The sequence below is a fragment of the Aulonocara sp. 'chitande type north' Nkhata Bay genome, linkage group LG14 (assembly GCF_057382095.1).
Source record: "Aulonocara sp. 'chitande type north' Nkhata Bay isolate Kocher_YH1m ecotype deep benthic linkage group LG14, A_spYH_male_GT1.1, whole genome shotgun sequence".
NCBI lineage: Eukaryota > Metazoa > Chordata > Actinopteri > Cichliformes > Cichlidae > Aulonocara > Aulonocara sp. 'chitande type north' Nkhata Bay.
In genome coordinates, this window is record NC_141357.1 from 6282650 (window position 1) to 6298249 (window position 15600).

At 41.3% G+C, this 15600-nt stretch overlaps 1 protein-coding gene across 2 annotated transcripts; it reads left to right on the forward strand.

The window, feature by feature from the left end:
- Window positions 1-29: 29 nt before the first annotated feature.
- ywhae1 (tyrosine 3-monooxygenase/tryptophan 5-monooxygenase activation protein, epsilon polypeptide 1) lies at window positions 30-10012 on the forward strand. Of its 2 annotated transcripts, XM_086260712.1 has the most exons (7): window positions 30-274; window positions 1670-1869; window positions 3110-3216; window positions 3387-3593; window positions 3996-4132; window positions 6009-6056; window positions 8819-10012. In XM_086260712.1, the coding sequence occupies exons 1-6, from the start codon at window positions 211-213 to the stop codon at window positions 6014-6016; spliced, it is 723 nt and encodes a 240-aa protein (XP_086116838.1). In that variant the 5' UTR covers window positions 30-210; the 3' UTR covers window positions 6017-6056; window positions 8819-10012. The 2 variants fall into 2 exon arrangements, with proteins under 2 accessions (XP_086116838.1, XP_086116836.1); XM_086260710.1 differs by lacking the exon at window positions 6009-6056 and having other exon boundaries at window positions 32-274.
- The last annotated feature ends 5588 nt before the right edge of the window (window positions 10013-15600 follow it).

A 15600-nucleotide genomic window follows, 5' to 3' on the forward strand; every position in this document is an offset into this window, starting at 1 on the left:
GTGAGTCTTGTGCGTATGCGCAGTACCCGGATGAAGCTGGTCGCCATCTTTACTCCATCCCAGCGCTGCCGGTGGGGCGGAACAGCACTCATCGACCCAGTTGGTTTGAAGGAGCTACAGACAGGGCTGGCACATCACCACTGTGTTTTGCACTAACGATCTGTCACTTTGATTAGCCCTTTTGCTACGCTACCTGTATCTTGATACACAATGGGAGAGCGAGAGGATCTAGTTTATCAGGCGAAACTCGCCGAGCAGGCAGAGCGATATGACGGTAAGGCACCATCTCTGGGCCGGCTTGGAGTGGGACATGTTCGCCGATGGGATTTCTTTCTTTTTTTTTTTACTGTGCTAGCTAACCTTAACCGAGCACCGCTTTGCTGTGTAGCTCAACGCTAGCCGCGGCAGGCTACATGGCTAATGCAGCTACCATCGCAGATTTCCAACTGTTTATTGGCCAAGACGTATGGCCTTTTTGTCCGGTGACAGTACTGCGACATTAAAACAGTTCGTGAGCACGAAACCTGTTTGTTCTGAGGAAAGTGAGCGGATGTCACAGACATTGGCTAGCATTAGCGAAGGGGCTACAACAAAATGGCGGATTAGTGGAGCGTGAGCTGTCAGGAGTTGCCTCCCCTGCACCAGCTAGCTGTGTAACTTTACACATGAGCCAGTGCTTCTTTTCGGTATAAGCAGCACTCGTTGCTTATAACTGACTCCGTTTATTGACCTGGCAACTTTTACGCCATTCTGTTGCAGATACTAGGAGGATTAGCACCTTGAAACCAATGTGTATTAGCAGGGAGTGGGAGGTCAGATGTTCACTTCGTGGGGTGTTCCCATGCAAGCAAGCTGGACAGATCGATTGGCAGAAACGACCCCCTCTTCCTCTCCCCGGTGCACTCCTATAACACTGTCATACCATTACAGGCCGTGTACAGGCTGTTTTTAGACGACTGCCTTTGCCACCCGGTCACACGTTGCTCAGTAACGTTAAGTGAATGTACCATGACTCATTCACGGGATTTGAACCGAGTGTATTTGCAGAGAGATTTATGGTTTACTGGCTAAATGGTTTACTGGCTAATGCAAATCTATTCGATCACTCTTCAGCTTAATGAAATTTTAACATGTCAGGTAAAGGTTTCTTTTTTTCTTGCTTTTTTTTTCTTTGAAGGTTTCATATTTTAAGGTGAGGCGAGGAGGGGCGGGGAGTCAGATGTTTGCTAAATTACATCAGCCACTTTTCCATCCGTACTATCCGTTTAACCTACTTTCAAAGGGTTAAACCCTTCCCCAGTGGTAAATGATGGCACACAGCTTAAACTGAGAAGTGCATTGCTTATCGCTTAAGCAAGTAACCAGTTTATGTCTCTGTGTGTGTGTGTTTGTTGGATTGGTGCCAGAGATGGAAGAAACTGCCTCAGCATTTACTCTTTAACACTGTCTGTCACCTCACATCAATGCCCTTTCTTGCATGTCATCTCTGGGCACGGTTTGCCAGGCGTCCGACTGTTTCATTTATTATGATTATCAGCCCGAAACCCATGAATTTGTGAGGCACGTCAGATTGTGCCACTTAGGTTGACAATGTTGCCAATGAGGCATACTCTCAAGAGACATGACAAAAATAAAACTGTTGGCAAATCCTGGGCATTTCTTTTAACAGAGATGGTGGAGTCTATGAAGAAGGTGGCAGACATGGACGTGGAGCTCACAGTGGAGGAGAGGAACCTACTATCAGTGGCCTACAAGAATGTGATCGGAGCTCGGAGAGCCTCCTGGAGGATAATCAGCAGTATCGAACAGAGGGAAGAGAACAAGGGCGGAGAAGAGAAACTGAAGATGATCCGGGAATACAGGCAAAAGGTAAAGCACTCGAGAAAGGCTCAAGCTTAGATTTCTGTTTTAGATTGTTCTGTAATGTCTCAGCATCCAGAATGTGTTCTCATTATAAAGATCGGCTGTGTTAGTGCGAGATCACAAACACACATTAGCGATGCACACTCTGAGCAGCTACTGGACAGACTGCATCTGAGTCATAGTTGGCAAGTCCTCCACTCTTGCCTTTTTTATGAAGGGAAATAAGAGCTGCTGTTATAATGGGAGAGGCCAGAGAGTGTCAGAGATGGGAGAGGCACTTGGACTGCAGTCAATGACATAATTGGATTCAGGGAGAGTACACCTTGATTTTGTTAGTAGCTCTCTAAGTCCCTGGCAGACACATTTCTTATCACTGGCACGCCATTCGATAAGCTTTGAGCAACATCCTGATTGTTTAGTAAATATCAAATATTAAAGCTACTCTAAGTGGTCCATTAAAGAGGTTGTTAGGTTGGAGTTTAAATAAAGGTTGAAGGGAATCGGTTTACAAATATGGCAGTGTTTCCCACAGATTAGTCTCTGTTTGTGGTGAAGAATGGGCTGCTATGTGCATGCACATGTGGGAATTATTAAATAATACCAGTTATAAGGTTCTCTGCAAATATTTTACAAACTAATTACTGTGTTACAAATAAATAGGAGATAAGTGTAGACTCCATTTCCAAGCTGCAGTCCCAGAGGGTGGAGTTGGAGCCAGTTATTTGGTGGGATAAGAGACTCAGTGGAAAAGCGGTTGAGTAGTATTGATGGACACTGAGTCTGTTTGGTCAGCAGCAACAGAATAGGAGTACGGAGGCTGTCTGTACAAGAAAAATGGCTGCTGATGGTGTCGCGTTTTTCAAAGGGATAAAAGAAAAGTCAAAAAGGCTTGAGTGTACTTGGGTGGCCTGCTCGTGTGGGGAAACACTCTTGAGCTTCTGATAAGCGTTGAGCAACATCCTGATTGGATTAATAAATGTCAAATATTAAAGATATTACAAATGTTGTTAGCAGGGAGTTTAAAGGGAGTGATAAAGGTCCTAAAGAGACCACAGATATGTGTTTGTTGTCCCAAGTTATTGGATCCTTTTTTGATCTTGATGGATCTTGAACGTGAACCTTTGCAGAAACGGGCAGAATTTCTCATACTGGATTCTGAAATTACACAGGAGCAGGAATCCAAATTGATACTTGGAGATTGTGTCAGAGGAAGAGGATCACTGAATCAGTGTGTTTTTATCAACAGGTGGAGAAGGAGCTGAAGAACATCTGTAATGAAATTCTGGAAGCACTTGAAAGGCACCTACTGCCATCTGCTAAGATAGGAGAGTCGAAGGTCTTCTACAACAAAATGTAAGAGCCTTGATGTTAATTATCAGACAAATACAGTAACTTCCTCTGGTTGGTCATCAAGTACAGCTATCTTTTTGGGCTGGGGTATTTATCGACACAGGAAACCGTTGTCAGGAACACTTCACAGGAAATAACATGTAAAATGTTTCTTTGTTTCCTTCCACTTGCAGGAAGGGTGACTACCACAGGTACCTGGCAGAGTTTGCCACTGGCAACGACAGAAAGGAGGCAGCAGAGAACAGTCTGGTGGCCTACAAAGCTGCTACTGACCTAGCCATGTCAGAGCTGCCACCCACACACCCCATCCGCCTCGGGCTTGCCCTCAACTTCTCCGTCTTCTACTATGAGATTCTCAACTCACCTGACCGCGCTTGCAGGTCACTGCTCCATCACTGCAGCAGCACTGTCACTGTAACTCAGGGCAGCTGTTTGTTTTTTTGTTTTTTGTCTGTATATTACATAACAGCAAGACTGTCCCTCACTGCTGAGTGGACTGTATGACGAACCCTGACTCAACTCCTGTTTGAGGTTGACCTTCGCCCTCCTCATGTCCATAGGTTGAGGATTAGACTTAGACTTTGCAGTAATGCTGTATATTATAAGCCATTCTTGATTGTCTTTGACTTTATGTTCACATTTACCCAATACTGAGTTCCAGGCACACAGTGATACATGATTTCGTACAGCTGGAATCATAACGCAGCTTAAAAATAATCAGTAAAAACATGATTTTTCTGTCTGAAGCATGATGTGATTTCAGCACACGTTTGTTTGCTCAGGTTGGCAAAGGCTGCGTTCGATGACGCCATCGCAGAACTGGACACACTGAGTGAAGAAAGCTACAAGGACTCCACACTTATCATGCAGTTGTTACGTGACAACCTGACACTATGGACTTCAGATATGCAGGGAGAAGGTAACAGTCCTGTAGTGTGTTTATTTCATCAGGTGTTTTTCTATGATGGTATTTCTACCTGTGTCTCAATGCAGCTCTTTTTCCAGGACAAGGTGCTGACACTAACCCACTCATCTTCACCTTAACACTTTCTTACATTTGTTCTTATAATGTGTCTTTATACTGTGAGCATCTTGATGGCTTTTTTGTCTCACTGACAGCTTGCGAAAAATAATAGAAAAAGGCTTGATAGAAAATCAACTGCCTAACAGTTCAATTCAGTTACAACTAATCAGACATGTTGCTACGTTTTGTTTTTGTTTACTTGAAAAGCTGAGTGGTATTCCTGCTCAAGGACTGTTTGTGCAGAATTTAAACACTAGACAGCTAGAAAAAAAAAGTTAGAGGTCTTCTCTAATCTGCTTTTCGATGGAAAGTTCTGGGAACTCGGATTTCCCAAGAACGAATATCTAGGAATTTTTCTAAGACCACGTATTCCTCTAGCACACCAAGCCTTGTGCTTTAGCAGCATAGCCCGACAATCCCAAATGCAGGATGTGTAACTATGCTGCAGAAAACAATAACTCACTTGGTCAGTTTCCAGCAGTCAGCAATGAAATTCCCACCCTGAGAGTTGTTCCTCCAGTCAACACGTACATAGGTCTGAGGGTTTTTTCAGTGGTAATGCACCTTTTGTTAATAATTTGGCACAAATTTCAATTTTAAAATAAAACAAGTCAACAGCAGCCGTCAGGACTGTGTCAGGTGCTCACAGTGTGCCTGTCGAGGTACAGAGAGTTTTTGTTTTTTGGGGGGGGGGGAATTGCTGTGTTGACATGACGCTGAACTGGAGGCATCCCATCTAACCTGTGCTCCTGTGTCAGAATTAGATTCTCGTGCTGAATGATTTAAGAAAAACTGTTTTCAACAGTCTAATCAAAATTTGAATGAATTTGTGTGAAGTAAATTCCACACAGAGAACACTTCATCACTACAGATATAGTAGTGTGCCTGAACCCAGTTTTGTAAAATTGCACATGTTTAGCTCACACATGTAATATGTGGAGCCACACGGACTCGTTCTCCAGCTCCAGATTGCAGCAGTGGTTGACTGCAGTCCATGACAGTGCAGCTGAGATAGATCTGACAGATATGCTGGAGATGCAGCTGATTGATATTGAGGGTTCAAGCTACCTGGTCAGCTGGCCCAAATGGCAAGTGTGAGAAGACTATCAGTTGTAGACAGTGTTGTTCTCTTTAGCTTTAAAAGGGAAAAAAATAGCAGACAAAGTGAGTCACCACAACTTGGGTGGCTGTTAATATACCTAGATGGCCTCACTAAGTTAAAACACTGTGTTAATAAGCTCAAACATGGAGGTTGAGATTCCAACAGCTGTCTAAAGCTGTCTATTTGGCAAGCTACTGCCTAACTAGTGAGGTGTGGCTAGTTACCTGAAACCAACACCTGTGGTAATGGCACAACACTAGCTTGTTTTGGTCTCTAACCAAAACCTCAGAAATGATACAGAGGGATGTGCTGTCTTGTAAGGCATAAAGAGCGCAGTCATCTGCATACAGATGACACATGAAGCTGATACAGCCAGCATTTGTCTTGGTTCGCCAAGTCCCACAATGATTAATAAAGTACAGCAGAGTAAATCTGTCATAGCTGATCTTCTTGTAGCTGTTCAGCTGTTACTAGCAACAACTTTTGGTGTAAGAAATTTACAAAAAAGAAATCATTCAGCCCTTTTTGATTCATTTTTTTCTATTCCTTTCATTCCAGCAGTATGCATCAGCTACGCTGCAGAGCATCCACCAAGACCTTTTTTTATTATTATTATTATTTCAGTGACTCATCACCTCTCTTGTCTTTTTCTCATTCCCTCTGCTGTAGAGTCCTAAAGGAAACAAACCTGTACATTTCCCATGTTAACTGTACTTTGTAAGTGTTGCTCACCCACACATTTGCTCTGTGTGTGTTGTGTGTGGCTTGTTTTTACCTCTCTGCACTAGCTCACTCATGGTTTAATAATTCAGCCCACTCACTCACCCATTCACTTGGATCTTGTATTAACTTTTGGTGACATGCTCTAATCTTTGGTCTTCCCATCACAGTCTCATGTAACTGGCTCACTTGACTAAAGGTAGTTTGTATAGTGTGATGAGTAGTTCCCCGTTGTACCTGTGCACAAGCAGAGTGCTTTACATCATGTTATTTGCATGCTTTCACACCGTGGACCAGTATAGCCAGCCAGTCATTTAAAGACATTCAGGTCCATTCAAGTGGTATGTTCACGTTCACGTTTAAAGTAGTGCTGCAGTATTTGGTGAAGAACAGGGTCATTATTAGTTTAATGGAAATGGCAGTGTTTGCCAAAACCATTGCCTTCTAGAGGTGCTTGTTAACCTAAGCTAAGCTAACACTGAAGGTGTTGAGTTTTATGTAAAACTTGCCCCCCACCTAGTTGCAAAATTCAAGTGTTTGGGGTTTTGTTTCTTTTCCCCCTTTATAAACAAGTCACATACATAACAGTACAGTAATAAATATTGATGGAACCTAAAGTGGACCCATTATGCTTTTCTTTATTTTATATTTTCATATTTTCAGTGGTGGATGGCTAAAGATTTAAAGAATCAGCTCAGTGTCAGTGCATGTAATCACATCTAAACACTTTTTTTTTTCTTCTACTCAACACTGTATGATGTCAGTGAGAGAGGATATCCCTAATATGGTCGTGTCAGGCACACAGCTTTGGCTGTGAGCACAGTGTTTGTGGGGGAAATCTAATCTGGAAACAGTTCTACATGCACTGTAGGGCTGGGCCATATCATACTGTTCATGGTAATACCGGTATAATGTTAGGCAATGATAAGAAAATGAAATATCGCGATAGAATATGGGTAAAACGCGCATGCGCAGTGCGTTTGTTTTCATACGCACATGGCGGCGACAGAGAATGAGAAGGGCAAAAGCGGATCGTTGAATGAAACGGATGAACCAGAATTGGTTTGTAAAAATGCTCCAACTTCAGTGATGTGGAACTCGTTTGGCTTTCTTCCGTCAGATACACAACAAAGCACAATTTTTGGTAGAGCATGCTAGCGGGCCGTCGCTGTTACTGTGTTTTGTTCTGTTTTTTTGGAAAATACGGCACACTTAAAATCAATCCTTCGATTTTCTGAAAAATCGACAGTGCCCCTTATAATCCGGTGCGCCTTATGTATGAATTCTGGTTGTGTTTACTGACCCCGAACCGATTTTATGTGGTACACGGTGCGCAGAAATCTGTCAAAAAATGTTTTAGTATGACTTCGTAAGCTACGAAGCCGCACCGCTTGATGGATTGTCGGAGCATTACGGCTACCGTAGTCAGGAGCCTCGCGGAGTGATACGTACTGTGCTTCAACATAATATTACCGTATTGTGTGTGTATAACCTCTTTTTAAGTTTTGTGGATATTATACATGGTTATGCTCAGGATATGTTGGCCAATTTCCACTGGTTAAACTGTCAGCAAAGAATTTGCATTTGCACTGTTAAATTTTTTTTTTTATAGTTTTAATGCACATAAAAAAACAGCTGCTCGTTTAAGTGAAAATACATTGACGAGGGTTTTTTTTGGGGGGGGGGGGGGGGGGGTTGCATTAATAAAGTTGTGGAGTTGTAAAGCATTTTGTCTGGTGTCAATTATATCATCAGTTATATCGTTATCACAAATTTTCAAATATATATCGTGATAAATATTTCTGGCCACGTTGCCCTGCCCTAATACACTGTTCTGCATTCTCGATATTTATCTCTTTATTTACCAGTTTTTGTTTTTTGTCAGTCTTTAGTCCTTGTGAAATCATCTGTCTCTAAGAAAAATCTGCCTCAAAGTCCTCCAAGCAGATTTCAGTGGAGTTCAACTTGTTTCAGGCACTTTGGTAAAATCGGTTTCTGTAGCAGTAGCAGTGGTAGGCTAACTGCACTTTGTTTTTCATTGTATTCACAGGGTGCATGCAACCTATTAGTTCTAAAAACACTTTGGCTGATAAACGGGTCAGATTTAGCTGAAATGAGGGATTTGAAGATATGAGTGTTTTGCATATGCAGATTAAACCAACCAAGTAATTGCAGTCGGCTTGATTCGAACCCGCTGTTCCATGCACTGGTAATCATAATACCACTGTGCATGCATTTATTAGAAATTATTGGTACCACTACTACTTGGATGCTGCCGTAAAATGCAGACCTTCTGTTCATCTGAGTGTCTTGTCTGTAGTCCTCTAATAATTCTCATCCAGCCTGGTTCATATATCAGTCTGTTGTAGGAAAGACTATTCAGAATATCTTTGCCATTATCATCATATATTTGGAGGGTGAAAAAGTTACATTAACAGGTTAGTGATTCAGTGTCATGAAGGTGACTCTCTTTACATCGCTTCGGTACTATGGTAACTTACGCCGAACACATAAAGGTGTCCAAAGGGGGCAGTGTCACCATTTCTGTTATTGCAGTGACAGGAAGCCAAATACTCAGAGAGAAGCTGCAAACTCTTAAGCGAAATAGCTACCACCATAATCTCCTCAGTTCCTCAAGGTTTTGGTTTGTGTTCAGTTTCACCTGTCACGTCAGACATGCCTGCCACTTGTGCACTACCGAAGGATGATATCTTGTGAGGTTTTTTAAGAGGAGCTAACAGTAAATCTCTCTCCACCAGGTGAAGAACAGAACAAAGAGGCACTGCAAGACGCTGAGGACGAGGCCCAGTGAGACTATGCCACCAACAGCCAACAACTTGAGACCCTCACCCCACCCCCTGCACTCCCTCCACCTTCATCTTCCTCCTCCTCAACCGCCCCACCCATCCATCTACAAGTTACTTTCCTCTTTGTCGTCCTTTTTCCTTTTCTTCCACCTGTGTAGCTCCAAGACCCAACAGGGCCACGGAGTTGACAAGTTAATTTTTCTCTTCTTTTTTTTTATTTTTTATAGTAGCCCTGACATCGTTCAAGTAAATACCACTTAATTGAGGCAGGAAATACAATGTTAGAAAGGCAAAGATAAAGAAAGCGGTCCCTGGATTGTTTCTTTTATTTTGTCCTGGTACAAGCAGTTCTGAAAATGTTATCTTTTGGTTTCATTATTGTATTTTTTTGTTGTTTTTTGCTTCTTCTTTTTCCTCAATATTTTTATCAGTTGCTGGATGTATTGAGAATTTTTTTTCTTAATGTAATTACAGAAATTAACTTTTATTACTGACAATGTTGACTATTAGTTGTGGGAGCTATTTTATCTGTTTTTAATGAAATGTCATGCAGATCATTTGACCGTTTTTAGGGGCAGTTTGGACGAGTACAAGTGCCCTTTTTGTTAACTTAGTAGTTGAGAGGAAGTTGGCAATATTCGCGATATCCACGTGGGGCAAAGAAGTGCTTAACTTTTACACCATAGTGATTCTGTTGTCATGTTCATATAGTTGTCTTTGGACTGTACTTTGTGCTGAAATACTGTAACTGTGCACACATTCTGGCTCTCTGAAGGTTTATCTCTTGCTGGTGGTTTGAAAAAAGAAAAACAAACTTAGGAGCTCTCTAACTTGTGTAAAAGAGTAGACTTAATTTGGCCCCATCCTTAAATAAAGAAGATTAGTACTTGCATGAGTTAAAAAGAATTAATATTCTATTTTTCTTTTCTGCTGCTTCCCCCTGCTTTTTATCGATGCTCCTCTGCCATTCAGAGGGTGTTTTTTCTTTTGCAGTTTCTTTTTGTGTTGCTTCATTATGTGTAACTTGGAGCTGATTTGTACTACTGGATATCTGACTGGAGCCACAGACAGGGAATCTGTATTGTTCTTACTGAAACACAGCATGGAATTAACATTAAACAATCTAAATTAAACATTATAAGATGACATGTGGTGTTTATTTTGTTGCCAAGACTTCACCTTTAGGGACTTTATGTTAGGATATGGTCAAGTCTGTCAAGACCCTGAATGAAAAATAATGGGAAAGAAGCTGGGATTCCTTACTGTTACTGGACAACAGACTTGGAGAGCTGTGTAGATGAATAATCTATGACCACAAAAAAACAAAATCAATCTGACCCCATCCTTCATGGGTGGGTCCTACACTCTGAACCAGCCGTGGACAGCACAAAATTCATTTACTATTAGTTGTGTAATGATTGGTTAAGATTTGTAGCATCACAAGTTGTGCTACAGAATATAATTGCTTTGCCATTATCACTGAACTTGCTCATACTGAGATCCTACAAGAAGCGTGATTGTTGAGTATTATGAGTCATTTCTTCATGATTACCAGGTGAAATATGATTATATAACTGCAAGGATGCAGGAAGTGAAGCAGCCACAGTTTGCTTCAATGGTGCAACCAGACACCGTAACATGTCAATTACATGCATCAACTTTTGGGTGATGATGCAAAGTTTTTGTCAAATTGGGTAATGTTTGAAACGACTGCTGATGACATCAAAACATGACGGGGTGGTAAGTGCATTACAGGGTTAGCTAGGAAACTAGCCTGGAATGTCTGAGTGCAACTGACCTTCAGCATTAAGGGTCGTGTGTGATGAGCAAATTGCTTCCTGTGATGTTCATTCTTAAAATAAGGCTGGGATTATTTGCACTGCACATGTAGTCACTATGGACAAGTAGTCCTTCCCACTAGCTTTTTTCAGGACTACTTGGAGTCCAGCTGAAGGACCATATGGAGTAGTGGGTACTCCCAAATCTTCTGAAAGAATGAGACAAGAGCTGAACTTTTTTGGGAAGGTTTGTGTCCTGTTACATCTGGCATAAAAGTAACAGCTTTTTGTGAAATAAAAAGCATTTTACCATACCATCTCTCATGCTCCTAGGATGTGGGGGTGAACACCCTAGAATGTTACAGACCTCCTAGGATGAGACATTCTTTCAATATGCCACCAACTATATACTTCTACACACAAATAATTACATGCAGCATTCTACCATATGCAAACTTATATCATTAAAAGATTATACTGACTACTAAGCACAATTTTCCTATTAACAGGGCTCAAATCGAATTGCTTCAACATGAACTTAAACAGGCCGTTCAGTGTGGCTGAATAAATCAAAGAAGAGTAGGCCAAAATTCCTCCACAGTGATGTGAAAGACTCATTGTGTCACGACCTGCAGGATCGGCAAGGCGCTGATCAGCATCTCTTCACTCCTAGCCCTCCTTCTCTTCTCTTTTTTTCCTCTCTCTCTCCCTCTCCCCTGTTTTGCCTGGTTCACTCATGGCGGGTTCACGCCCTCGGTCCACGCCTTCCCGGATCGTGCACACCTGGGCCTCATCAGACCAGCTGGTATATTAGAAGGAGGAGATCAGCTGTTCAACGCTGGATTGTTGTGAAGGCTCTTGTCAGTACACACCTAGCTCAAGTTTGCCGTGCCTCTGTCTCAGAGACTTAACGTGTTCCTTTGTTCCTAGATTCCCCGGACCCGTCCCCGTGTTTCCCCGTGTGGAGTGTGGAAGGAGTGGCAGGTCGCTAGCGGAGTGGAGAGAGGCTGTTCTGAGCGCGTGTGTGATTTCCCCGTTTTCCCTGGAGCCCTGGACCCCTGCCCCTCACGTCTTGTATATAGCACTAACCTCGCACTGTCTGTACATACACTTGGTGAAGATCTGTAATAAACTATCTCTGTTTGAACGCTACCCAGGAGTCCTGCGAGTGGATCCTCTAAGCAACTCGTGACACATTGTCAGTTATCACAAACGCTTGATTCTTGACAGTTCTTGCAAACAAGCAGGTATTAACTTGTTTTTTCACACAGGGCAGGTATGTTTTGATAGCTTTCTTTTGTTAATAAGTGAAATTGTTTAAGAACTTAATTTTGTATTTACTTGGGTTATCTTAGTCTATCTGAAATATGTGTAACACTTGGGTTTGTGAATAAAGTAATATTAACCCTGTAACACCAAGTGTATTATATTGAACACATCAGTTTTTGTGATCATATGAGACTTCTGCATCATCAGTATGATTATTCCCTGAAAAAAACCCTTTAACAATACATACTGAATACAAACAATAAATCTGTTACATGTACCAAAAAGGAAACACAATAATGTAAAAACTATGAAAACATTCAGCAAAATATTAAATATTTCACTCTGTTGGAGGTAGACATGAATATTACTTTGTGTTGACCTTTGGTAAACCAGGAAGTGACTGATGATTTTTACTACTTCCTAATTGTTACGGTTTTTGTTTTTTTTTTTGCTGTTGTTTTCAAAATCATAAAGTAAACACCAAGTACTGCATATAACAGTTACTAGGCAACAAAAAACTTGACAACTAACTAATCACATGCAGGCATTTCAGATATGTGGTCAGTCTCGTTGTAATCAGCTGGCTACATTAGGCACACCTGCCCTCACAACTGAACATCACACAGTGGATATTGACTTTCTAAGCCCCCCCACCCCCCACCCCCCCCCCCGGAGCTGTGTCGTCACTTTCACACACACTGAGCAGATGTTTCTACTGTTGGCACAGAGTTGGCAACTGTGAGCGTGATCATAAATTTATACGTGCTATTTATAGTGTGCGAGAGACAAATGCAATATTAATGCCCGTGCTTCTGCAGTGACAGGGTGACTGCTGCTAACACAGTTGATAGGGACATGTAGCACACAGCTAACAGCTAGTTTCTTGGGGCTGAAAACAAAAATGTTTAGTCATCGCCACCATATTTTATGACAGATTATGTAGTTAAATGTGTCAAAATACCCCGACCTTGCTTCTTTTATTAACATTTACATCACACATGGTGATTCTGAGAGGGCCCTCAGGCCTTAACCTTTTGCCTCCCTCATTTTGCTTGCTCGTAACCTCTGCAGCAGTTGGAGCCTGTTCTACTGTTACATCACCCATAATAACAGCTTGAACTCCATGCCGGGCCTAAATTTAGAGTCTCAGGTGAAAGTGGAGCAGACTGTTAGACAGAAAGTGGCCAGAGCAGCCAGCAGTGTGACATCCTTTCTCTAGCATGATGGGCTTCCTGGTGATTCTTTGCATTTCCTCCCAGTGAAAGGAGCTGAATAAAATGCCTGAACAGGATCCTTCTAGCTGATATCATTTTTCACCTACCATCTCTTTAAATGCTGAATGCTGTTGAAAAAAATGCATAGTCCCCTGAAGTTTGGGCATAATATTTTGCTCTAGCCCCACTGGCCTTTAAACAAGAGTAACTACTCAGACAGAAACTGCAAAACCCAATGACCTTGCTCCTGTAGCACTAACCCTAGATTCTGTAAAAAGGCAAAACTTAGGGTTAGGGTTAGGTCTAAGCCATGAGTGAGGATGATTTAGACTCAGTGCCATACTGCACTGAAATGTACATACCACATTTGTGTCCCACAGAGGATGGGACTTTTCCACGCTGATGTCTTCAAGTTGTCCTTGATCTACCCATTGCCAAACTCTTTAACCCAGTGTTAGTGACATTAAAAGAAAGCATACTTGAAAGACTAATACAGTTTTGACCCATCGGGCCCTGGCATGGGACTTCTGGAGGCATTCTGTGGTGTCTTGTTTCATGACACTGGCAGCAGATCCAATGGATCACGCAGATGTTCAGTTGGATGGGATCTGGGGAGTTTGGTAGCCCTGTCTGAGGTTTGGGCTCTTTGTCTTTTCCATTCCTGAGCAGTTTTTGTTTTGTGTTTGAGAGCAGCTGTTGCTGTCAGCGAATACTGTTGTCATGGGGGCGTGCTTCGTGTGCAATAAGGCTTAGGCGTCTGGTAACATTTATACGAATGCCAGGATTGTAACAGGATAATTAGCGTAATTTCACCTGCGGTTCTCTTGTTGTGGTTGATTGGCTTATATTTTCAAACAAAGGATGCAAGGAGATGAACCATAGGGTTGTAGGTTGGTCCACCACTTTGATCCAGACTGAAGCAGATCAATTATCGCTCCTAGATGGAAAATCGTGATAATCTAGCACCACCACATGGCTGAGATTCAAGATTTCCAAGAATGATCTTCATGAATCTAACAATTCCTTGACATTTGTGATTTTGAAAGAAATTTCTATCAGATTTGGTGCAGACACCCATCGTTAGTCATCCCCTGACTTTTAACCATACAGCACTGAAGTGGCTGTAGACGGGATTTTCTTTGAAACCCAGTCATTGTATTTGTTGTGTCTGCTTTTTCTCAAAACAACGGTGTGATTACAGTCATTTACAAGCAGGAAGAAGTTAACACCGACTGTCACAAGAATGAAAAGTCTAGCTTAGTTTTGTCAGATCATCTAAAACCTTCTAATTTTGTGTGTAATGTCGGGGATATACATCATATGCGCCTGAGGAGAGAGCTGACTGAAGAACCATCCAAGTCTGGCAGTGCAGCAGCTGCTCTAGAGCCCTCTACAGTTTGAATCCGGCACTCACAAGAGATTCTTTCAAATCACTTTCTAAATGACGTGTTTCAGAAGCACCGAGGATCAATCACAGAATGAAAAATAGACACACAGATATGGTGACATCTAGCTACAGAGGTTAAATCTGTTGTATTCCCAGCTGTTAGTTTATGTTTCAGGATACGCATTTTTGAAAAAGGTGGGTTTTAGAAGCTATTTATACAACACTATGGTCAAGGAAACATCCACTTTCTGAACTACTTACCCAGCTTACGTTGAAGGGGATGGAGCAATTTGGGTGGACTACCTACCAGGCTACCCAGATAGGTAGGTATAAAGCTAAAAGTTGTGAATAAAAGAACTTTAAAAAAAGATGCGCCTAGTTAAAACTAGGATTAGCAACATGTTAAGAATGAAAAATTAGCGACATATAAAAAAAACCCTGGTAGATAAAACTGATTTATAAATTATTATCTGAAATAAATATTGTTCAGTTGTTAGATGTAATGGAAAAAAATGACTGAAGTAGATAAACGTACAAATACGCACATATTTTTAGAACTTTTAGGTTAAAAAAAAAATCACTGACATTTTTGTTATATACAGGTTATATACAAGCTAAAACTAATGTAAAATGATTACTCAAAATAGAGGTTAAAACAAATGTATAAAATGATTAGGTACAAGTAAGTTTTGGATTATAAAATGGATTATATGGATTATTTTAAAAAGTAATAATCTGATTTAATTCATAAGTGGAAAAATAAACTAGCAATAGCACTTTATTTTTTGCTAAAAGTAAATGGTGCAAATATTTTTGTTAAAAGTAACAGATTATGACTAAAATAATAGTGCTGGCTATATAGTTATAGCATATAAAATTAATCAATAAATTGTCAAACTAATAAACTAAACATAATGAAGAGATTGTTGAAACTGCTAACAGTAACAACATGTCCAGACACTGCCACAAGGTAGTATTTAATAAAAGACAAGTGGCATGTAGCATTCATTATTCAATTTTCTTATCCGAGTCACTGGGTGTGGTGTGGGTCATATAAGCCTTGACTGTCAGCTTCCAACAGCACCT